The 24,694-nt window shown below is 35.8% G+C and overlaps 1 protein-coding gene across 1 annotated transcript in view; it reads left to right on the plus strand.

The window, feature by feature from the left end:
- WDR11 (WD repeat domain 11) overlaps window positions 1-6,907 on the plus strand; it is a 74,845-nt gene extending 67,938 nt beyond the window's left edge. Inside the window, exons 25-29 of the mRNA XM_074295739.1 lie at window positions 163-328; window positions 817-914; window positions 1,245-1,390; window positions 2,869-2,948; window positions 4,505-6,907. Of these exons, the coding sequence (XP_074151840.1) occupies window positions 163-328; window positions 817-914; window positions 1,245-1,390; window positions 2,869-2,948; window positions 4,505-4,662 (648 nt within the window). The 3' untranslated portion in view covers window positions 4,663-6,907. The remainder of the gene's footprint in view (window positions 1-162; window positions 329-816; window positions 915-1,244; window positions 1,391-2,868; window positions 2,949-4,504) is intronic.
- Window positions 6,908-24,694: the final 17,787 nt, after the last annotated feature.

Below are 24,694 nucleotides of genomic sequence, written 5' to 3' on the forward strand. Positions count from 1 at the left end.
ACCATGTTTAGTTCCATTTTTGCCTCGATAAATAAAATATTTTTTAAGACTAAGAGTTCTCTTTTAGATATACTCTTCAACAGTCATTTAATTCTAAGTAAGAAAGCTCACATTACTAGGAAAATTCTCATATTTAGAGAAATTTTTTTCTTTATTTATTAGACAGACAGAGCTGTACAATTGCTTTTGGAAACCAGTGCAGATAATCAGCACTATTACTGTGATTCACTGAAAGCTTGTTTGGTGACAACCGTCACCTCATCTGGCCCTTCTCAGAGTACCATTAAGTTGGTTGCTACCAATATGATAGCCAATGGCAAGTTGGCAGGTAAGCTGTACTGTATGTGTGTATATCATATAGTCCTTCATCCATTGTTCTACAACCTAAAAGTCTGGTAAACCAACACATTTGATTGTGGCAAAAATGTTTGATTAAAATGATTTTTTAAATCTATCTTTTGTGTTTATATACTTGGGGAAAGAAACAAAAAGACATCCTAGAAAAAAGTCATTATTCATATGTGTTTGTAAATGAAAAACAGCTATCCTGATGGCTTCTATTTTTACCTTTATATAGACTCCATCCATATTCGTGCCTTTTCAGTTGCTTCAGGGGAGTAATAGTGACAGTATTCTAGAAATTTTCTTCAAACCTCGTCTTTAAATTTCAAAATGGAAACTAAAGTGAGCTACATGGGCCCTTAGAATCTAGCAAAATGTTGGTTTTAAACATACAATGAGTTTTCCTTATTCCAAGAAATAGGATAATTTTAAAAAAATTTTTATTTGATTTCTTCTTATAATTTAATTTTCCAGAGGGAGTTCAGTTACTCTGTCTCATAGACAAAGCTGCTGATGCCTGCCGCTATTTACAGACATACGGTGAATGGAATCGAGCAGCCTGGCTTGCAAAAGTAAGTAATTAATAACTTAAATTACTATCCATAAAATTTCATTAAGCTTTTGACTTGGGATATTGAAATATTTAGTGCTGAAAGCATTTTGTGCAATTATATTCTTAGCAACTTTCTTCCTAACTCTTGGAGTCTTCTGATTATAAAAATGTGTTTCATTTCTCAGAAATGGTATAATTGTCACTACTTTCAATAAAGAATAATAATGAAATGGGGGCACACTGAACTTGATTGAAGACCAAGTTAGTTTTCTCTGTAGTTGTCTAGAGTGAGATCTAGTTTCATGTAAATACCTTCTTCCTTTTGTTTTACTTTGGGCATCTTATAAAGGTTCGTTTAAATTCAGAAGAATGTGCTGATGTTTTGAAACGTTGGGTTGATCATCTTTGCTCTCCACAAGTCAATCAGAAATCAAAGGCCATCTTGGTCCTTTTGTCCCTAGGCTGCTTTACAAGAGTGGTGGAGATGCTGCACAGGTAAATCCAGGAGTGTTTTAATCAATTCTTATAATTGCTCATTTAGTACGTGTGGGTTCTGAAGCAAATGTTTACTTCCAAGTAAATCTCAATTCAGAAGTTTTTTTTTTTTTGTTTTTTTTCCCACAATCTAAGTATAAAAGCATTTTGAAAAAATAGGACTGAAATTCAGAAATATTTTGATAATGAATAAAATTGGTCCACATTGGATAAAAATTAAGAGGTTACATCTATTTCTTTAGCACCTTAAAGCTTCCAAAGCACTTTTCTAGAGAATCCTGTGAGATTTCTACACATTTTATTATAATTTCCATTCTACAGACAAGGGGATTGAGCTAAGGCTTAAGATAAATGGCATAATCTGGATCAGAACTAGAATTCTAGTTAAGGTCATTAGTGACGCCAAGTCTAGCATTATTTCTGTTACAACTGTGTATTGTAGTTTTCAGAAGTATAGTGTAGGCTAGGCACAAATGGGATTCCATTAGTATTGGCTTTGCCCAGATGAGGAAGCACCCTCTACCAATTCTGACTGGCCCTTCTTTGTATCTCAGTTGCCTAGAGAGCTGAGAAATTCAGTGACTTTCCCACATCAAAGCAGCCAGTGTGTGTCAGGAAGACTTGAGCCATAGGTCTTTCTGGTTCTGAGAACTAACCCTGCATTGCTGCACATTGCCTCAGAAGTAACTACATTTAGGGAGTAAGCCAAACTACACCGAAACTAAGTTGGAGACAATGTGGCACTCTTATTGGATTCTTAAGTAGGAGTAACCATCATTTCACATTTATGAAAAAAGTAAAAAATTCCGTAAGAATTTACTGAGTGCCAGGTGCTGAGAACACAGAGAAAAATGGGACAGTCCCCAAAGCTCACATTCTAATTGAGAAAAATTCATGAAAAGTATCTAGTTCAGCTGTAAGGCAGAGAAAAAGGCCTATTTCTTTTTAGGATGAAGTAGCAAAGGAAGATAGCTGGTGTTGTCTTCTTTACTGTTTTTCTATTGATAACACCATCCCCATTGCTGATACTGAACCGTTTGGCTTTGGGGACAAAAACTTTTCTGAGTCAGCAGTAGAGGGAGCCACATATTAAGTGCTTCTCTTGTGTGAAGTCCTGAGTGATGCTACCTGGCCTATTAAGTGAAACTGGAGGAGAAATTCTTATAAAATATGGTATTCTCCAGTCTAGGCTTTAAGAGAGAGCTGAGAAACTATTTGATTAATAGTTTGTTTTTTTTAGGAGAAACATCTCTTGCTTAAAGAATAGTGACTAGAAGACCTCCCCCAAACAGAGTAAAGGAAAAGAGTTTTCACTTAAACAACCAAAGTTTTGTGTAGCGTTACCCTTCACAGAAATGATTTGTGGAAAGTCTTTGTATAAGTATGTGGGATCATGTTCTGACTTCACCCATCCCTCTACACTTCTCAGCTGAAGGGTCTCAAGTTGAATACTAACCCCCTTTTTTTTAATTTGCCAGCATGAGGTATTTTGATAGAGCTGCCTTATTTGTTGAAGCTTGTCTAAAGTATGACACAATTGAAATAAATGAAGACACAAATATCCTTTGCACTGGAGTGTTTGTTTATGTTGTGGGTAGGGGGTGATAGAAATGAAAAGTGCTGCTCATTTTTTGTCTTCAGAATTGGTACCATGGATTATATTGGAGAGGGGGCCATACAGTGTACTGATACACAGGGTACAGCCCGAGTCTTGGCTCTTCTTGGGAAGACTTGGAGAAAGAAAACACTGGAACACCCATGGACTCAAAATGCTAGTCAGGGGCCTTAAAAACAGTTTGCAGGAAGCAACAAAATACAGGGATAAGGTCTTGTTTGGTTTTCTTTTAGCATAAACATAGAGAAAGCAGACAAAGAAATACAGAGGACGGGTTGACTGTATGGCTTTATTGTTTTTGTAAACAAGTCATACATAAATAGCTCTGGTTAATGAAGCTTCATGTATTTTTCTGAGAAATATGTCCCATTACTTTTTATTCTTAATATTGGGATAAATAAGATGTTTTATAATTAATCATATCCCAAATAGTGAAGAATTTGAGAAGGTAACAATGTTTTGAGAATTTCTAGGCCATGCTAAACAATTATTCATTTTCTCCTAGAGTTATGCTTAATTTCTTTATTCTGCTGCAGTCACTTTAATGTTTTTTTTTTTTTTTCCCCCCGAGATGGAAATTATATATTTTAGAGTAGTAGTACTTTCTTGTCTTTCTCAATGTATTTTTTCACTTTTTGGAATTTTTTGGATGTAACACCTCTAGAAATTGGTAGAATAGAGGGTGTTTGATTTATACCTCTGAGAAACTAACCCACTGATTTCCCCAAACTCCAGCTCTTGTCTTATTTTCAGTGTTTGACTGCCTGGCGTTGTGATCTTTTGGAGAAGACATGTAAAATGTCATGAGTAATACAGATATGTCTTCTTCAAAACACCACTTTCTGGAGCTTTAAAATGTTTTCCTACTCTTTTTTTTAACCCACTCTTAAAAGATAACTGAAATATACTCATAAATATCTATTACCCTGCATTCTCAGTTTTCACTTGTTTCTTTTCCCAAATTTTGCTTAAGTGTAGCCTATGAAAGCATCAGCAGGTATCTATTCCTGGTAGAATTAACTTTGAATTCAGGAATCTTACTCCAAATAGCAGGGCTTCTTATAGTAAAAGCATGTTTCTAGCAATAAGTATTCTTGCAAGTGTTCATCTGTATAAATGACAAAGTGTATAAAACACAACTGGGCAGATTATCTTGTTCATTACATCTTATTGTTTCTAGTCTTTATAAGAATTATGCTTTAAATGATCATCATAGTATCTGATATTTAGTTTTCTATATTCCCTCTGTAAGATACCACAATACACACCATCTGAATTGCCAAACTTGAAATGATATAATCTTTTTTTTTATCATCTATTACTATCATCTCTTATTTTTATGCCACTATGCATGCCTATATGATCAAAGGGTTCTGTACAATGAAAATCATGATTACAAAATGCACAATCATTGAAGACTTTTTGCCTTTCTCCAAGGTTTAGAACTTAATGGTGAGCCCATTTTACCTTTTACTTCCTTCCTTAACCCTGGTCCATACAAAAACTAATTCTGGCAGTATATGCAGATTATGCCCGAAGTTTGAAGAACCTTGGTTTTAAACAGGGAGCTGTCCTTTTTGCCTCGAAAGCAGGAGCAGCTGGTAAAGATTTATTGGATGAACTGGAACAGCCTAAGACTGAAATGACTGAAGAATGACAAGTTTATGCACACCATAAAAATTTGGCATTGACGAGAAGGTAGATGGTTAAATTGTCTTACCATTAGTCATAGTCATAATTCAGAGGATGATGAGGATGCCTTCAAAAATGTATCTTCTTACAGAAGTTGTAAACTGTACTTGTATAGGTGTCTTATCTTGTTATAAAGCTATATATGTAGAATATTACATAAGGATTTAACTTTTTAGGACAACTTCTGTATTCTATGTTTATTATGTGAAAAATATAAAACACTTCAGATTTTGTGACTATATTAAAGGTTTATAAAATTTTGGAAAGACCTAAAAATCCCTGAAATATTCTTTTTTATTTTAAGAACTTAGGGTTCAAGAGACAGGGTCTGGTATATTTAAGAAACTATAGTGAAAGCTCTTAGGGAAAATTAGAATTCTTTTGCACTGTATATTTAGATCTGTATGTGCTTGTGTGTATGTGTGTGTTTACACAAACGTGTGCATACATGTGTATCTGTGTATATACATGTATATGCACATGGGCATATACATATACCCCAGATTAGGATCCCTAGAAGAAAAATATATTTAATAAATCGGATTCACCAAAGTATCATAGCTTTTTTTTTTTTTTTTTCCTTGAAAATATATTACCCTTACAATTATTTTAGTTGGTGCATTTGGTTTTTGAGCATCATGGATTCTCATAGCTCAGAAATCCATTTTGCCATTGAAGAGCATCTTTGAATTTTTCTGTTTAGCAGCATAGATCTTTTGGAGGGAGTGCAACAAGGGAGGGGAGATATTGATATTTTTCCGTTGTAAACATTCTTTTCAAAATATTTTTTTTCTGTACTTAAGATATCTTATTTTCTTTGTTGTTCTTGTGTTCTTGATGCTTTATTTCTCAAATTCTGAGGCACATTTGTGTTCTTTTTACTTATATTTATAATTGACAGGAATATTTTGAAAGTCAAATATGTCTTTGGGGCCATTAAAATGTCACACTCAAACTGAATAGAAAGTAGAGCATTGACGTTTTTAGTTAGGGATTATAATTTGAAACAATTATGATTTTAAAAATCTTTATTTTAAGCAATTGTACAAATTTCTATATTATAGCCACTTAAAATCAAACTATTTCCTGTGTTAAAAAAAGATGAATTTGAAGTTATCTAGTGTTTGAGAGTTACATATGTTTTTAACATTGTAAAAGGATTTTTTTCTTTTATGTGAAAATGGTATTTATCATAAAATTAAAATGTTAACTATATAATGAAATGATCAATTCATAGTTTTTTATATACATTCAAATGTAATTTCATTTCTATAAATAGGAAACTTAAATGTTGTAGCTTTAATGTGTTTTGTCTTCCTGCCAAATGCTCTGTATACCATAATGTATGTTCCATTCACTGAATTACTAACAAAATCTATCTAATTATGTTGTGGGAAAGATGAATACACAGAAAAACTTGCCTTAAGGATTTACTTTTGAGCAGCCCGAGGCAGTGTTAGCCTAAACAAAGAATACTCAGCAAACCCCTTGGAATATTTTTGGATGGAGTCTATCTCTACTTTATGCATCATCTACATATGACAGAAAAAATGATTCTTTTAAAATATAGTCTGTATTGTGCATGATTGAGGAGTATTTAGCATTGAGTTATGTTTTATACCGTGGGAATCTTACATGTATATTTTGGATTTCTAGTCTTGTGATGATGTCATGTTCAAGTGACCTAATTCTTGAGGTCTCTGTATTTTAATTTTGTAGTCTGAGCAATGTACTTTCATTTAATGTTCCACTTGAATCACAGTCTTCTATATGTGATATTGACAGTATTAAATCATTGCAAAGATTTATTTAAAGTCACATACAAAAATAAAAAAGTTAATGTCAAAACCCTTATGTTGTGATTTAGGTTAATGCATTGAAATGGGGAGATCATCTCATTTCTCTTTGTTTCAGCTAAACAGATGGTTTTTCTGCCCACTTTTTGAATCAATAAATGGTCAAAATACAAATTCCATTTAACTAACATTTTGATTTCACACATTTGGTGATATTGCTAAAGGACAACACAAAAACACAACAGAGAATTCCTATCCTTTCATTAGTACAACTTTTTCTGTAACTCTTTTTGCCACAAAGAACCCAGTCTCTAGTCTCCAATCTCAAATCCATTCTTGGAATTAATAAAGATTTCATCTCTACTGTGGTGCAACAGTGATTGCAATTCCAAAATAAAAGGATTTGACCTACAATTTATAAGAATATGGTTTCCTCTATGTGTCCTATTCCTAAAATTTCTTCAGTTACTGCCTTGGAAGACCTTATAGAAAGATGACAACTGTATGATTCACTAAGTATTTGGGGCCAGCGATTAGTTTCTGACATCACCAAATCTTCCAGAAAATCCTATGTCCAAGGAATACTTAGAACTGGTGATTTTTTTGGTATGTTAATGTGGATTCAGTGTCATATAGCAGTAGAATTCATAAAGATGTTAGTTTTGTTTGTTTGTTTGTTTTTGTTTTGTTTTGATTCCTTATTCCCTAAAGAAGGAGTTATGTGGTACTGTTGACTATGATAATTTCAGCCCTTAAATCCTACAACCAATTCTATGGCAATTAGTGACAACATAGAAAATAAAAATGGAGAACCTATGACCAGGCAGTAGTGTGTTGTGCCAACACTTTCCAAAGGCCTGATTTGCTAGCATATTTGTTATTACTATTGCACAGATAGAAAACCAAGTTGCCTGCAAGGATGGTAGTACCATCTGCAAAAACAAAAATTTGGAAGAGGCAAAAATAAATTATTCTCGTTTCAGAAGCAAATGGAATATCCAGAAGGAAAGGTCAGACGGTCCCAATAAACAGAGTAAAATTGGAGTTCAAAATTGGATCTGGATTTGGGACTCGTTGATAGAGGTGACCAACCCATAGAAGATGATAAGGATCAATGAGAAAAGGTATACAGAGAAAAAGGCCAAATATAGACCTTTACAAGGTTAAGATGGGAGATAGACAATAGTCAAGTTTTAGGCTCCAGAAACAGGTTGTCATACAGTAGACCTAGGAAAGAGAAGAGTTATGGAACTTTCTCTTCTCCCTCCTTCCCAGAAAAGATTATCCAAATTGTTAAATGATGGGAATTAGAATTTAGAGAATGAGAGGAAAGGAAATATAGGGAGGAGTTAGAGCATGTGAAAATAAGACATGAGTAAAAATTTATTTTTTAAAAGTGTCCAGGAGGAAGATTTGGTCAATAGTTGCTGGCAACTCAAATGGGATGAAAGGGCATTGGGTTTGGTAACTGAAGATATTGCTAAGATCAGTTTCATTTGATAATTGTAATTAGACTCAAGATTGTAAGGGGTTGTAGAATGAGTGTTGTTGTTTGTTCTTCCTTTTCTTTTCTTTTTAATATTTATTCTTACAAAAAGTTTATGCATAGGTAATTTTGCAGCATTGACAGTTGCAAAATCTTTTGTTCCAATTTTTCCCCTCCTTCCCCCAGATGGCAGGTTGACCAATACATGTTAAATATGTTAAAGTATAAGTTAAATACAATATATGTATACATGTCCAGACAGTTGTTTTGCTGTACAAAAAGAATCTTTGTCCTTCCCTTTCAAAGAGGACCATGACATCAGGGAGATGAGGCCAGGACATGCGCTTAAATTGGATTTCAGTGAAGGAGGGCTGGGCCAGGTCTCCTGCCTCACCTTCCCTTCTATCTGGGTCCAGTGGCCAGACAATGATTCGGGCTGTGGCCCTTTTAAGACTCCTTACTGATTCCCAACCCCTATGACTGACCTTTGATTCACAAGTCCTGGTAAAAAGCAACGTTTTGAATTCCAATGGAGATATCTGGGCTCTCACAGCCCCCATTGAATTTGAGCTAACTTGGGCACCCCCCATTCTAATAATCTGCTCAGGTTTCTCAACCTCCACCAAGCAAATTCTAGCCCTAGCTAAAACCCAGGGAGGAACTGACCTGGAACTGCACCCATAGGCCCCTTTAACCAAATAAAAGAGCCTAGCTGGAATCATCTCTTTGCAGAGGGTTGAAACATGCAAGCACCATGCTTTGCATCACAGACTCTCTGTCCATCAGACTTTCTGGTGTACTTCTCTCTTTATCTAACACCTTTTACTAACCAGACTTTAACCTCACTTCGAAACCCTACAATAAACCTAATGAGGGAAAGGAAAGGGGGAACTCCATTTCTCGGCGCATAGATAGTAAGATAATCCCATGAGGCGCAGTGTCCCAATGAGTTCATATCCAAGTAGATGTTTCATACAAATCAGTTTGTTTTTAAAATGCCCAATGCAAATACAATCATATACAGAATGTCTAATTCCACATAAGAGAATTCAAGAAGTTAGCAGTTAAACTTTTAGAAATAAATATAAATCCATAAAATATGGATGACATTCACAGAAACTCTGGCTAAGTTTGAATATTGCTCTTTCCCAACCTTTTGGCTTCAAAGGACTCAGAAGCTTTGCTGGATGTGTCCTAATAGCAGGGAGGCCCTGTCAAGGTGGGTGGAGATAGATTAGTTAATCTGTTCAGTGGAGTTTATTGAGAGGCAGTAACCGGACCCCAACTCTATAGCCTTAATTCCCTTTAGGCATCCCTAAGAGAGAGAGAAATATGACAAAAACTTATTTCGCCAGAGCTGTGCCATGACGTCTCAATGAGCAATGCTTGGCTTGAACGTAGAGCTCCAGACAGTGTCAATCAAGTCCCAGGAAATTGAGCTGTCCCACCTCACTGATAGAGGGTGGGGGTTTGTGTTACCTCATGAACAGTAAATCAGGAAAACTGAAATAGAGGCAAGAGCAATATTGGAGTAAGTCTCTAGAGAGATGACATAATCTGTGGAGACAGTATCTTGATAAGAGATTCCCATAGCTTGGGATGGGAGAGACATTCTGCTATTCTGAAACATAAGATCTTATCAAGTATTCTGATAAAGAGGCAGGGGGAGGTTTTGCAGACCTAAGAGGCAGGGAAACTGAGGCAGGACTGAGTCAGGATAATTAGGGAAACTGAGTCAGGACAATAAAACAAACAAACCAGACTAAAACTAGAAAATGCAAGGACTTGTGGCAAGGACCAGTTTCTCCCCGATAACCCCAGAATTATTAGCATAGAACAGCACTATTCAGAGAGACACAAGCCTCCCTGTTTGGATCTTTGCAGTTGGAGGGCATCTCAGCCAGAGATGGACAGTCTTTAGGTCTGTGGTCATTTGTGCATTTAACTCAGTCTGCTGTGTAGCAGTGCTCAAGGCAATCCTGCTGCCCTGAGGAGGCACCCCAAGTCAGGGGCTCCGAGAGAGAGACAAAAAATGGAGTTTGAGAGTTCATTCTCTCTCTCTCTCTCTCTCTCTCTCTCTCTCTCTAGGGAGGACAGATTTCTGAGTAAATTATGCAGTTAGACCAAGACAGGCTACCCCAAACCATTAGAGTCCTGAGGTAGAAATGCTGAAATAAAGGAACTGGGGTAACAGGGGTGGTTTCTCAGCTTTTTCTCTGTATACCTTTTCTCATTGATCCTTATCATCTTCTATGGGTTGGTCACCTCTATCAACGAGTCCCAAATCCAGATCCAATTTTGAACTCCAATTTTACTCTGTTATTGGGACCGTCTGACCTTTCCATCTGGATATTCCATTTGCTTCTGAAACGAGAATAATTTATTTTTGCCTCTTCCAAATTTTTGTTTTTGTTTTTGAATCAATAAATGGTCAAAATACTGCCTCATTATGGGGCCCATAAATTCCTTTACAAGGCACTCCTGCGCCGCCACTAGACCTCATTTAACTCTATATCCTTGTGTTGAATTCAGAGGTTTCAGGGGAGCTCCATTTGACTTCCTGTACCCCGAACCTAACACTAGACCTCAATTAACCCTAATTTCATTTAGGTACCCCTTATCTAGATGTCATCAATAGCTCAAGACCTCTGGAAATGGCCCTGGTTGAAATGGGAAACTATGGCCTTTTTTAAGCTTAGGTCTTCAACAGATCTCCATTTGATTGAGGCCATACCCATTCTGTGATTAAGGCTGGGTAGTGATTGAGGCAAAGAATCTACTCTTTCACCTAGTCCTAAATCCTCCTCCTGCCAAACTATCTAAATAAATCTGGGAGGGATAGGCCCTCAGGGTTTCTAGCCAAAACATAAATGATTGCTATTTACTTTCAATCTGAGTCAATTGGGACCCAAAAGGTGACCAAATGGGGCTTGGCCTAAGACTATTGGTGGCTAAAGAGAATCAGCTTGGCTTTGGTTTAAGGCCTAGTCCTTAAGAAAGAAATCCAGCCAGTAAATCCTAAATTAGTTTAGGAAGGTTCAGAGATGCAAAAGAAAATAAATAAAAAATGCTTTTAAGAGTATCTGTAGGTAAGGATATGATACCTTATGTAAATAGAGGGAGAAAAGGGAAGGAAAAAAAGAAGGGAAGGAGGGGAGAATTGTTGTAATTAGTGATACATAAGGAAATAGGAGTTATGTAGATGTTTTTATTAATTTTTTCACCTTCCTTTCCAAATATATCCCTCACCTTTGCAAAGAGCTATTTGTTGTACAGTTAAAAAGAAAAATGAGTTCAAAACTAAAATACACATTAAATCTGTCTAAATGATTGATTTTTGTTTTGAATCAGTAACACAGGCCTGAAATAAAAAGATTATTGATAACATGTACATAGTGCTTTAAAGTTTTCAAAATACTTTATAACTATTTCACCATTTGATCTTGGGAGTTGGGTATTACTTATTCTCTTTTACAGATGAAGAAATGGAAGCAGAAAGGTAATGTTACTTGCTCAGTATCACCCAGTTAGTATACGATGTAGGATTTTAATTTGAGATTTCTTGACTTTAGATCACAATGCTGTCCAACTGGTACCACCTGTGCAAGTACACTGTGGCAAATACCCAGTAGAGATCATGAACTACAGATTTGTAATGGCAAGATTATATTTAGCATTCCATAGTTTAAAAGTAGGAGCTGTTATTGATTTTCCTTTAGTGTCTTATCATTCCACAAGTTCTAAAATTCCCTAATCTCTTCTAGACGAGGTTGTTAGGAGAGAAGCAATTTGTAAACTGATATAATCCATTTAATGCTGCAAGTACTTGTTAAAACTCCTTTTATATACCAAGTACCATGGTAAAGCTGGGGATATGAAGCAAAAACTGATGAGGTGCGAGAATTGAGGTTAAGAGATCCCCTAACAGCAATGGGATCCCCTTGGCCAGTGATAGGCTTTGACAAAGAATCTTTAACAAACCCCAATGAATACAGGCAGGAGGTTTGTGACAAAGAATGGGATTTATTTACACTAAGGAGACAGTTTTCATAGTGGGCCTTTCTGACTAGGAATTTGGCAAAGGTAAGTTAACACTGTGAAGAAAACATCTACAGCAGTGGGCAAAATCCTGTAGTACTTCTGCAAAGATTTGGGGTTCAGAGTTGACTTTTATTTAGCCTTCTGAAGCTTTTTCAGGGTTATCCCAAGCCCAAGCTGGGAGCAGTTGGAGGGATTAATCTCCAATTCAACCGAAGGTGGTGATTATGCCCCTGACCAAGCTATCCAATAGAATGAGACCACTTAACTTGGAAAAGGTGTTGTCTGGGAAAGGTGTGCCCCTCCCAGGTGAGAGCATGAGACCTGGAATCACCCTTCCCCACAGTTTAAAGGGAACACAATTTCAGAGTTCCCCCAAAGGTTAAAGGGGACACAATTTACATCAAAACAAAATATCTTTTTCTCCCATGTTCCTTTTATTCTGTTAAGGTGTACCCGTATTCTTTCCCTTTGCTACACTACTATTCTACACTGGGCACCCTAAGGATGCTAATGTACAAAGCTGTGCATAGCCTAAGGCCATCCTGCCCCAAGTGTCCCTGCTGTATTACCCTCCCACCTTTCCATCTTTACTGACTCTTACAAAGCATTGCTTGGACACATCCCATAGGAAGAAGTAAATAGTGTTTGTCATTCTCTGTAACCCAATCTTTGTCTATTCTCCCCTAGAAGAAAATAGGGTCTGGTGCCATTGTATTGCTCCTCCCAGGGAAGAAGATTCTTTGTATACACATACAGACACACACACACACACACACACACACACACACACACATGCATGTTCACACACATAGGTACCAGCTCAGGGATGCTACAAGTAAGACAGTGTCACACATTTCTGAACTGCAGCCTCACAAGACTTATTTTTTCCCTTGTACCTGATACCTATAGAATAGATTTTTTTTTTAAATATTGGTGCAAAAATATGTTGAGACCCTGGATATCTTAGAATCAGCCAGAGTCAGGATAAGCAAAAGTCTTTATTCTTGGTCTTTTGGGGTCAGGGTCAGGGGATTAAATCTAGGAATATACACACCTCCTTCCTCTCTTTCCACAGCCAAAAGAATGATCCTCCTCCTACTCCACCCACTGATCTCTCCTCCCTTCTCTCACCACACCCACAGACCGAGCCAGCACGGAGAGTAGGATCATTCTCCAAACATGTTAATAGACAATTGTCCAATTAGTAATTAGCCTTAAGTGCTAGGTTAAGTGCATCTGCTCAGTTCTAGCCCTTTACAGAAATATTCCTTCAAAAATCATCAAGTGTTTTCTTTAGTGTATATATATTGTTACTTTTTGCTATGAAATTTTCCTTTAACAACAGTAATGCCATCGAGGCTGCATTGCTGTGATTCCTGTAGTATAATAATATGAATCTTAACTTTGAAAGTTTGAGTGGGTGAGAGCATTCTAAAAGTTAATAATTCTTCAGGGGCAAGGATGTCAAGACAGCAACTTCGTAATTCCAAAACTCCATCAAGAGTCCTTGACAAACTCTATGTTCTATCCCAAAAAATCAAATGGAGCCTTTACTTCATAAGTAGTTCTCCTCAGGACTGTTAATGCTGCCTACTTAAAGTGGCCCCCCCCCCCCCCCCGCTAAAACTTTGAAACTATTCTCTGACTATGGTTTCTATTAAATATCATAAATGTCTTTCATCTTGTTTGCTTGTTCAATTCTTAAAGAACATTAGGAGAGGCGTGAAAATGAGGTGTTATAAGACTTGGCAAGCAGTGCCAGACAGACTTCAAGAGGAAGGTTTTTGTAGACCTTGAGTATCAATCCTTGATTTCCCATTAAATAACTGAGAGAATGGACAACTACAAGGGCCCGAGTCCCCAGGATACAGTTTCAGAAACTTTGAGGCTTCTGCTGAGCTGTAAGACACTAGAAAAAGTGGCTTTGTCCATTAAGGCACCATTAAGAGTACAAGAGGCAAAAAGTATTTGGGAATGAATTACCTGGTAGTGTTTGGGGGATAATTCTAAGATTTTCATCAGAGTTAACAGAACTAAATACAGTCAAGAATGGAGACTTAATTCACACTTTTGCATTAGAAAGTCGAAATTGGATAGGAAGAGCTGGAAAGAATTTAAGACAAAATGAACAGTCAAGTGAAAGAGATTCTCCATTTACTACCTGGAATGTAAGACCCTTTTGAAGGAATGATCTTAGGAAGTGAAGGGGGTAAGAGAATTGGTTGGATATGGGTTAGAGAAAAAAAGAAAGAGAGGTTCTCTTTCATAACAGGGGGTTTTGAAAACATTAACTGTTCATAGGAATTCCTAAGTATGAAAATGACCAAAAAGTGGGATTTATCACCCAAACCAACTCATTGTTGCCTTGTGTGTATAAACTTTTCTCCCCTGGTCAGAACTTGGAATTTCACTTAGCAGGGAGTTCCTATTATGCATATTATCCCCACTATTGTAGAGCAGTAACTCTCAATAGTTTAATAACTTTTGAGAGTTGCTAGGGGCACTGATGAAGAGTCACTTACTTGCCCATGATTATAGTAAGAATCAGCAGAAGTTACACTCAAGTCTTTCTGACTCCAAGGCTGGTTCTCTATCCACTGTGTGAAAAGCAACTTCATGTAGGGGATGAAGTGCCAGCTTTGGAATCCAGAAGATCTGAATACAAGTGCTGCACCAGATCCCGATTGGTCTCACCATGATATATTGCTTATAAGTTCCTAAAGCACAAGAACAATTAGCATTGGTACCCTCAATGACTACAAGATAGGTATCTTAATTATTTATCCTAATAACTTTCTTCTTAAGAAATAGCTATTGATAAAAAAAAAAAAATACTTTGACACACACACACAAAAATTGCTTGTCTGAAAACATATTAAATAAACTTATTTTTCTTCTTGATATAATTTGCTTTTCTAACCTATCATTCCCCAAAAAACACAGGCTTCTTTGAAATTAAAGAAAAAGTTAAGCAAAACCAATGGGTAAAGCAAAACTAAATGGTTCCATTTGGTTGTTGTTGCAACATAAGCACCCATAAGTTCATTTCCTAGAGGAAGTAAGTGAAGAGGGGGATAGTATTCAAAAACTGCATGGATCAGAAATTGTTTCATGTGCCCTGCACATAGTGGGTGCTTAATGTTTGTTGAATTGAAAAAGTGAAAGTTGCTTCAACTTGCCATGATTTCATAAGGGGAGTATGTATCTCGCATTTTGATCAAGCTAGAGTATGGAATGCTACAACACACTGAACAGAAGAATCATCAAGTCCTATATACATATGTAAATATGTTTCTATACGTATGTTTGAAGAAGGAAATAGCAAACCACTGTAGTGTCTCTGTGAAGAAATCTCAAATGGGGTCATGAAGAGTCAGACATGACTAAAACAACAGCAATAATAAAAAGGAAATCCCCTCCCAAAAAAGTTGAACAATTAATTAATCTATGTTCTACAAAAGCAAAGAAATATTTAATAATTCTTGAGGATATCTCAGAAATGACAAATGGTAGTTGTTTTGAGTTATCAGAGTTTAAATAGACTTTTCTCACTGGATTCTATAGAAGTTTCTCATGTTAATATTAACATGTAATAATATAGCTACTATTTTATAGTGTGCAATGTGTTTGGCATTTGTGTTTCCTAATAATCTTATGAAATATGGAGATCTGGCAGTATTCTCCTCATTTTACTGACAGGGGACTTGAGGTACCCAGAGGTAATATACAGCTCTGGAGTGGAAAAAGCTGAGTGTAACTCCACTCATTCTGACTCCAAAGTCAGTATTCTTTGCACTGTCTCACAGCCATGGTCAGAGAAAACAGTTCAAGTCGTGTTCTTGGCATAGATGTACTGTAGGGTTCTGTGCAAGGCACTTTTCATTAGTTGCAAAGGAAGTACTTTGCTGCAATGTAAAAGTAAGTTTTCCCTCTTGAAGGGCTCTATGCCAGTGAAAATATAAATTCAATCTAAAAATTAAAAATCTGAATTTAATTGGGAGAGAATAATAGAGAGATGATAGCTAAATAAACAATGACTTATGAATGGATGTTATGATTAAAAATAGTTCTAATGTTAGAGACAGACATGATATAGAGCTATAGATAATGATAAATGGACAAATAGATGACAATGATAATAGATAGATAGTAATGGATAGATAGTAATATATGAACAGATTGATAATGATATTAAAAAGACATAATGATAGGACAAATATAGGGATATATATGAAATAAGCAATTCAGTGAGTAATTTAATTCAGATATATAGTCAATAAATGTTTAGCTATATGGTAGCACGTTGGGATTTCAGTATGCATCCCTCACTTCACTTTGCATCCCTCTACAACAGTGCTTAGTGACATAAACTTAAAACGGCCTTGTTATAATGTATACTTCTTGAGGACAGACACTTTTTCATTTTTGTCTTTGTATCCTTAGTCCCTAACCTTCACAAACTTAGCTTATCATTGCACATGCTTATAAATGGGAATTGAATTGAATTAAAGCAGGCATAAGTGGATCTTGAAGATTGTTCTAACTATTCCATTCTATGCCTTATCAGCTTCCAAGTGTTAAAATATTGTTACCAATAATAATTTTAAGAATTTGACCTCTCATAAAAGATGACAAGGTAATGTTATTGAATTATGTTTTTTTTCACAAATCATTCTGTTATTTCAGAGACTACAGCAGTGGTATATGGAAATTATTCACTATGTCCAAGTTTACTTTATGCCAGAGATGCTTAAACATTAGTATGGTGAAAGAAATAAGGAAGATTGCATGGTAAATTTATTTAGAAAACTAAAGAAAAGCAATCAATTAATAGTTTTGAAAATTAATAGAACATAAAGTAAGTCCCCCCTAATGTTGACATTTCTTTGTATCAGTAACAAAAATCAGGAGGAAATTATAGAAAAAAGTCCCATTAAAAATTAACTACAGAATGCATAAAATATCTGATAGTCAACAAGACACACCCAAGACATAGAAATGTAATCATCAAAGTCTTACCATAATTAAAGGATAATCTTTTTATTTCAAAGTTGGGCCTTGCTAATAAAATTAAAATGATACTACCTAAATTAATTTATAGGTTTTATGTTGTGCCAATGAAATTGCAGAGAAGACTAGAAAAACAAGAATTAGAAATATTTTAACTTCATTATCTCAGTGATTGAAAAACCTAAGAAAATAAATGATATGGGTAAGGATTTTCTATTTAATAAAAAAAAACCTCAGGGAAGATTTACAAAGCAATTGGGCAGAAATGTAGATTTAGATCAGATCTTATATACTACAAGAAGTACCCAATGAATATGCATTCTAAATGTAAGTGCAATTGTTATGCTATTCTCCTCCCATTACTCCCCTTCCTCCCCATCCAGATAAAGATTTAAGTGGAAGAAGCTATTTTTCATCACTATGGCTAGGGGGAGAATTTCTAAGGCAATGGGATAGGTGAGATCATAAAAGAGAAAATACATATTTTCCCCTATATTAAATTTAGGCATTTTTGTACAAACAAATTAAACACAGCTAGAATAAGAAGAGAAGGGACTTGAGAGGAAATGTTGCTAATTTCAAATATACTTTAATTGAAGGGCATTGAGTATTTATGGAGCACCCATTCTTTTGCAGAGAGGTATGAATGTCTCTAAGATGGGAGTGAGAGGTTTGGTACAGAGTTTAACAGACAGAGAGGGTCTTACAACCTAGAAAGGTGATCCCCATTTAAACTAGAAAGGTGATCCCCATTTAAACTAGAAAGGTGATTCCCATTTAATCTTAAACTTTGGAATTCGCTTCTGCCTTAGGAAGCCCAATTTTGGATTATTACCATTGCAACTGGGAAGTGGAAGAAGAAAGACAATGGGTGAGATTCAATCATGTTATTTGCTCACAAGATACTTGAAACCAAAGATTTAAGAAGTTTGGATTTGGTGATTTTTCAGTTTCACAGCTGTTCTTAAAATTGTGTGAGGGGCAGGTAAGTGGTGCAGTGGGTAGAGTGCTGTCCCTGGAGTTGGGAGGACCTAAGTTCAAATGCAGCCTCAGATATTACCTGTGACTGAGCAAATCACTTAAAAAAATAAAATAAATGTATTGTATATGTGTGCATGTGTATTGTGCTCCTGTTGTAAGCTTCAAGTGATTGAGTGCTGCTAGGGACAAAAAGTAAACTTTATTGCCTTGGCTATATCTTAAGAAACTCATTCCATCTGCTTCCAGCAATTCTTCTCCATGAGATTTCCCCTGTCAATGTTAAGCAAGTCTCCTCCTGCCTGACAGAACTCAAACCATTATTCTCACTTGCATTTCTAGTTTCAACTCAGATTCATGTCTCATGCTCTCTGCCCAGTTTCATTTTGCTAAGTAAGCTCTGTCTGATGAATAAAAAGTTTGAGAGAGAGTTTCTGGGTAATTAATCATTTTATTAGTCATGCTAGCAATAATTAATAAAAGGGTCAGTGACACTCTCAGATACCAAAGACCCAACAAAAAGAGGATGTTTGGGGTGCAAGAGTCAACTCTGTTTAGTTAACAAGTAACTGAGAGAATGAATATTATAATGAGAGGTATGTTTATTCTAATTAGGACTGGGGGACATGACTATGATTCAGTCTTGTTTGAAAAGATTTATCTGTACTATATTATTCCATGGAATGGAATAAATTATATCTGTCCATCAGTGTGTAAGCTCTTGAAGGCAAAGACGTGTATTAGCTTCTCTTTGTATCCTAATAGCTAAGCTCTGTACCCAGCACAAGCATTTAGGAATTAACTTTTAAATGAATTACCCAAACCTATGCAGCTCTAGCAAAGGCAAAACTTGAATCAAGTCTTCTAATTTTTGAAATCCATTTAACTCTTTCCTATACCATGCTGCTTTTCCCAATGAGATTTTTATACCAAATTTTTGCTTTCAAAATTCAAGTTAAATTTTCTTCTCTTCAAAGAAAAAAAAAAAAAGGAAAAGGATCCACATGTCCAAAAATATTTGTAGCGACTCTTTTTGTAGTGGCAAGAAACTGGAAACAGTGGATGTCATCAGCTGGAGAATGATTGAATAAGTTATGTTTTTGAATACTATGGAACGTTATCATTCTATAAGAAACAATCAGCAGGATGATTTCAGAAGGGCCTGAAGAGACTTACATGAACTGATACTAAATGAAGTGAATAGCACCAACAGATCATTGTACACAGTAAAAAAAATTATGTAATGATCCATTCTGATGGACACAACTCTTTTCAATAGTGAGGTGATTCAGGCCAATTCCAATAGACTTGTGATGGAAAGAGCCAGCCGCATCTAGGAGGAGGACTATGAAACTGAGTGTGGATCACAACATAGTATTTTCACCTTTTTTCTTGTTGTTTGCTTACACTTTTTATTTCTTATTTTTTTCCTTTTTGATCTGATTTTTCTTGTGCATCATGATAATAATTCATATGTATGAATTCTATATATTTAATCTATATTGGATTACTTGCTTTCTAGGAAGAAGGAAGGGGAAAATTTGGAACACAAACTTTTGCAGGGTAAATTTTGAAAATTATTTATGCAAATATTTTGAAAATAAAGAAGCTTTAATAAAAAAGAATTATGAGAAATATTTTTCTTCTCTCCTACTACTGAATGAGGTAGTATAGTTTAGTGGGTAATGTAAGGGATCTGGGTTTAAGAAGACCAGTTTTCAAAGCCACTCTTGGATCATTTAGTAGCTATGTGAGCATGGAAAAGTTAGTTGAAACTTGAGACATCTAAACTCTTTAATCTAGATCTGTTTCTGGAAGCAGCATTGCATATTGTAAAGAATAAATGTTCCCTTATAGTTCAGTTAATGACATTTATATAACATCTTTCTATTATTGCATGTCTTCTACCTTAAGGTCACTCTCTCAAATGGCCTCAGTATTGAGGCAGTACATTGCTTCCCACTTCCCATTATCCTTAGATACTTTAATATTTATTGTTGAAAGTTCAAAATGTTCATATTGGTGACTCCTCTAGAAACTTGACTTCTTACTTCCTTAACCACTTTGTGCCAATAACTTCATTTTCCACCCAACTTCACACACAAATACGTGTAGCTCTTTCTTAGACATCATTATTTTTAAAAGCTGGAACTTTGAAAGTTAACTCTAATTACAGCCTTCTATTCTTCCACATGTTCCATGACCTTAATCAAATCATAAGATACTCTTCACTCCTACTGAAATCTTGTCTCTTTACTAAATACTAATCTAGACCTTTTCACCTAGTTTTGCTTTACTTGAGTTAATCTTTCCTTCATCACATAGTCTTCCACTTTGATGTTTCACTAGCTACTATATTACAATCCATCCAGTTCTCTTCAAACTTCTACCATTTTCAATAGAATTGAATTCCTTGATAATATTCACCATCTGATATCTCTGGCCCCTTTTTCTAGTACAACTAGGAATTGGTGGAGAATATCACCAAAAAAAACAAAACAAAAAAAACAGATTAGGTAGGGTAGACATTACCTGCTACAAATTGGTATTGTACAATTTCAGCTAGCTGTTCATGGCTGTTTGATAATTTTCCTATGCTGCCCTTATTGATGCCCTATCTCATTTCCAACATATGTTCTAAATCTTTTCTTACATCTCCTTCCCAACCTTATTCTGAGCCTTATGCTAACTAGCACAGACTAGTTTCCTATTTCACTGAGATTATGTCCATCTGGTATGAGTTCTCTAAGACATTTTTTCCTTTCTCAAACCTTCTCAGTATCATTACATACTCTCTTTCTTTTCTCTGATCATAGAAGAGGTATTTCAACTCCTCAGACTAATTAAATACAGATTCAGTCTACCTAATCTTCACCACCAGAAGGTTAGACACCCATGTGATAAAAATATTCAGCTATAACAATTTATAAAACAATATATTATGGTATAGGGTGTTACAATCTGAATTAGTAGCAGACATAATATATTTCTTAGCTATCTCAACATCATATATCTAGAATTAGAAGATACCTAAGAGACCATCTAGTTCAACTCTTCTATTTTATAGATAAGGAAGCTGAAACCTAGGGAGGTCGGCCAAGGTAAACCAATAGAAAGCATCAGAAGGGCTTTTGAACTCATCTCTTCTAATTCCAGAACTAGTGCCATTTCTATTGTACCAGAAGCTTTGATGAATGTACATATTTTGCTATCACATGAAAGACAGAATAGGAGTAAAATACCCTACTTCGAGCCAGTATAGATGGCTTTGAATCATTTCATATGATTCTGAAGAAAGTGAGTTGTATATACATCTATCACCTATGCCCTTTACCATCCTCTCATGCCTTGTATAGGATTTTGTTCTAGTCATTCATCTCTGTCTCTCATTGATTTTCAAACTTTACTCCTCCATTGGCTCCTTCCCATCTGCCTGCCAATATGCTAATGAAACCTTGGACTTAAAGTTCTATCCATCTCTCTTTTCTTTTTGGATGGTACATAAAAATTTTTTTCAATATCTGAAGCCTCAGCATTGTCACTACTTATTGTTTCCTCAAAATGATTTCTATTCCCCACTGGTCTCTCACAGCTAACCTATCAAATCCACTTTTTTTTTCTAGGCCTTCATTCCTTTGATGATGTTCCTTCCATTTTCTTTGTGTAATTCTTTGTTGCTTGGGTTGAATACCTCTACATGTTTCTCCTTGCCCTTGGAGTGACTTTCAACTTTAGTTCTTCAGAGTCTGTCCATAATTCTTCATTTTCCAGCTTCAGTGGGAGAGTATTATTAGATGAGTTTTTATTTTAGGGAGATGTTTGAAGTCATTAAAAGTAAATTACAAAACCTATTCAATTCTGAGCCTGTGTCTTTGTCAGTACATAGTGTTGGTCCAAAACACATGTACCAGTAGATTTGTTTTTTGGGTTACTCATCAAACTGCATTTGATTGTCTAGAAAATGAATATTTTCTCCTTTTTTCTTCCATTTCAATGGCAAAATAGACCCCATCTCATATTATTACTTTTTATATACTTTTGTTTTTGGCCATATTGCTTTCCCTCACTCAAATGTGCCACATACCTTATAGCCTTTGTGTCTTTTCTCTTGATTGCCCATGTCTAAAACACCTATCTTTTCCTTCCTGTTAAATTCCTAATTATCCTTTAATGAAATGTCTTCTTCACTTTTAATGAAATGCCCTTCCTTGGCCCTTCAGATCTGGGTTCGTGTCTTATTCCATTTCTAAACTGAGGCAGGAGTTGTATTATGTAAACTTTGCATGTTCCTAGCATCTGGTGCAGTGATTTGTACCCTGTAGGTGCTAAATAAACAGTTGTTGATGTTCAGTATTCAACACAATACAATTCAAATGCTATGTAAAATGACTTTTCCCCCTACTTTTTAGAGAAGATTTAGGCCATCCAATGGGAACTCCAACTCCCAACTCAGAATTTCACTCACTTTCTGTTTTCCCCTTGTCACAGAGGAGTACATGCTGTGGCTTGGAGAGGAGATAATCTCTCAACAATTGTGCTGATGGAACTCACAATCTGGCTGATCCCACCAAACCCAAGATATTTTGATTATAACTCTGCCAGTGGACTGTTGGTTGTCCAAGGTAAGTTCAAAAACTGTGTTGGCCATCACTTGATGGAGGGAATATGTCATCTGTCAGGATGTCAGGAGAAGGATCCATACAGTTAAAGTCCGAATCCTTTGTGGCATATTAAGGTAAAAGCATCTCTGATTTAAAGGTGTACCTCTTGAGAGGTGGCCAAGTATGTGTCCTGCCTTTGTCACACTGATTTTGTAACCTTGTCTCCAGGCAATCTTCTAAGATGATACATTGCAGAACAAGTCTATTCTGCAGGACCGGGGGGAAGTTTCTTCACCTGAGAATTTCCAGTGTTCATGAAATTGTGTCCCCTCATTCCCTATGGTGAGCCATAAGTGGTGATATGCTAGTAAACTTTCAACAAGATATTGTCTGGAATGGGAAATGCATATAGGATATCCTTATAAGTGTGTTCTGCATTATTAAACATTTTCTCCTCTACTGAAATCCAGACAATGAACAAAACAATAAATCAAGCCCTTATTTGTAACTTTTCCAGTTTCTGAAGTGTAAATGCTCACAATGAAAAATTTAACAATTGGCTCATAAGAGATGGTTCAAGGTGGCTCCAATGTACTCTTGGGTAATAGCATGTTTAACTTCAACTTTAAATTTCCTCTGAAACACTTTAGGTGAAGAATCATTCACCAAGTCACTGAATAGTTTGAAAATTGGTATCTGAATGTGACTTGCCAATGGCCTTTGAAGTTACCAGAGTCCTTCTCTCTCTTCAGAGCAGAGACTGACTGGCAGCAGCTGCTGAAACCTCCCCCTCTATCTCTTCCAAGTCTTGGATATTTGTATTTTATCCAGCTTAGCTCATCCAGTGTTGGGAGTGAGTAGAAAGATAAGACACAGTTGAAAGAGTTTACTTTATAAGAGGAGTTATATGATATGCACATCAATAAATAGCATACAAAGTAAATGAGGAAACATATGAGAAATAAAAATATAGTTCTATGAGTTTGTAAATTTGGGCAGGAGAGGTGAATAAGAGAAATCTTCATGGAGGAGGTGCCATTTTATCTGGACTTTGAGTAACTAGAACATAATTTTGGATTGATTCTTCTTTGTCACCAGGCTCCCATTTCCTTTGACTTTTGTATATTTCTAATCTAGGTTATTGAAGTGCTTAGATCACCCTCATTCAAATTGTAGAACATAAAAGAAAATAATGAAGATTAAGAAAAATAATTCTACTTCCCATGTAAATTTATGCCCAATTATACCTATTATTGCAGTAACTCTGTGAAGCTTGAATCTTTCCCAGCCCAGTAAAAATATTTCTTGTCCTTCCTTGACTTTACCTCCTCATAGTGAGTCCAAAAAATGTACTTTATCTGAAGACAAAGATATGCTAGATTAAGCTTGTACTGACACTCAAGAGCTAATTGTTAAATTTTCAGTGTTTCTACACATAGATTTCACCAAATACCACAAATTAGGGCTTTATTTATTGTTTTATGGATTGTCTAAACTTAAGAAATTGATGAAAAATATGCTGATAATACAGACTAACCTTAAAATTGTGTCCCCCATACATTTTTCTTTTCAAAGCCCTGGTTGTTAAACATTTCACTGCTCCAAAAGGGATCATTTTTCTCAAGATTCTAGAGCATCTACTTCCAGAACCAATCTACAGAAAGATGTCTCAACACAAAGGAGAATGGAAATAGAATTATAGAGAGGATCTGAGGGAAGAAATAAGAAACTTGGAGTATCTCATTTAAAAAAGTGAAAGAAGGCTAGATTAGGTATAAGAAACAATCTACAAGAATCCAGGTTCAGATACTTACTTCCTGTGTGACCTGAGGCAAGACCCCCTTTATTTCTCTGGATTTTGGTTGCTGGGCCCTGATCACCTTACTACAAAATATTTGCCCATTTGATTGATGCTCTGAGGTCACAGAGTATAACTTTTTCTCTAATTTGCTACCTTTTCCCCTCCTAAATGGTTTAGAATTTCAGGAGAGTTTCTCCTGGTTGTAGGTTAGTCAGATGCCTTTTTTCTTTAGGAAACCCTTTCCAATTAAAGCCTGCTTTTGGGGCCCTAGAGAAGACTGGGAC

This window comes from Sminthopsis crassicaudata, chromosome 2 (genome assembly GCF_048593235.1).
Source record: "Sminthopsis crassicaudata isolate SCR6 chromosome 2, ASM4859323v1, whole genome shotgun sequence".
NCBI lineage: Eukaryota > Metazoa > Chordata > Mammalia > Dasyuromorphia > Dasyuridae > Sminthopsis > Sminthopsis crassicaudata.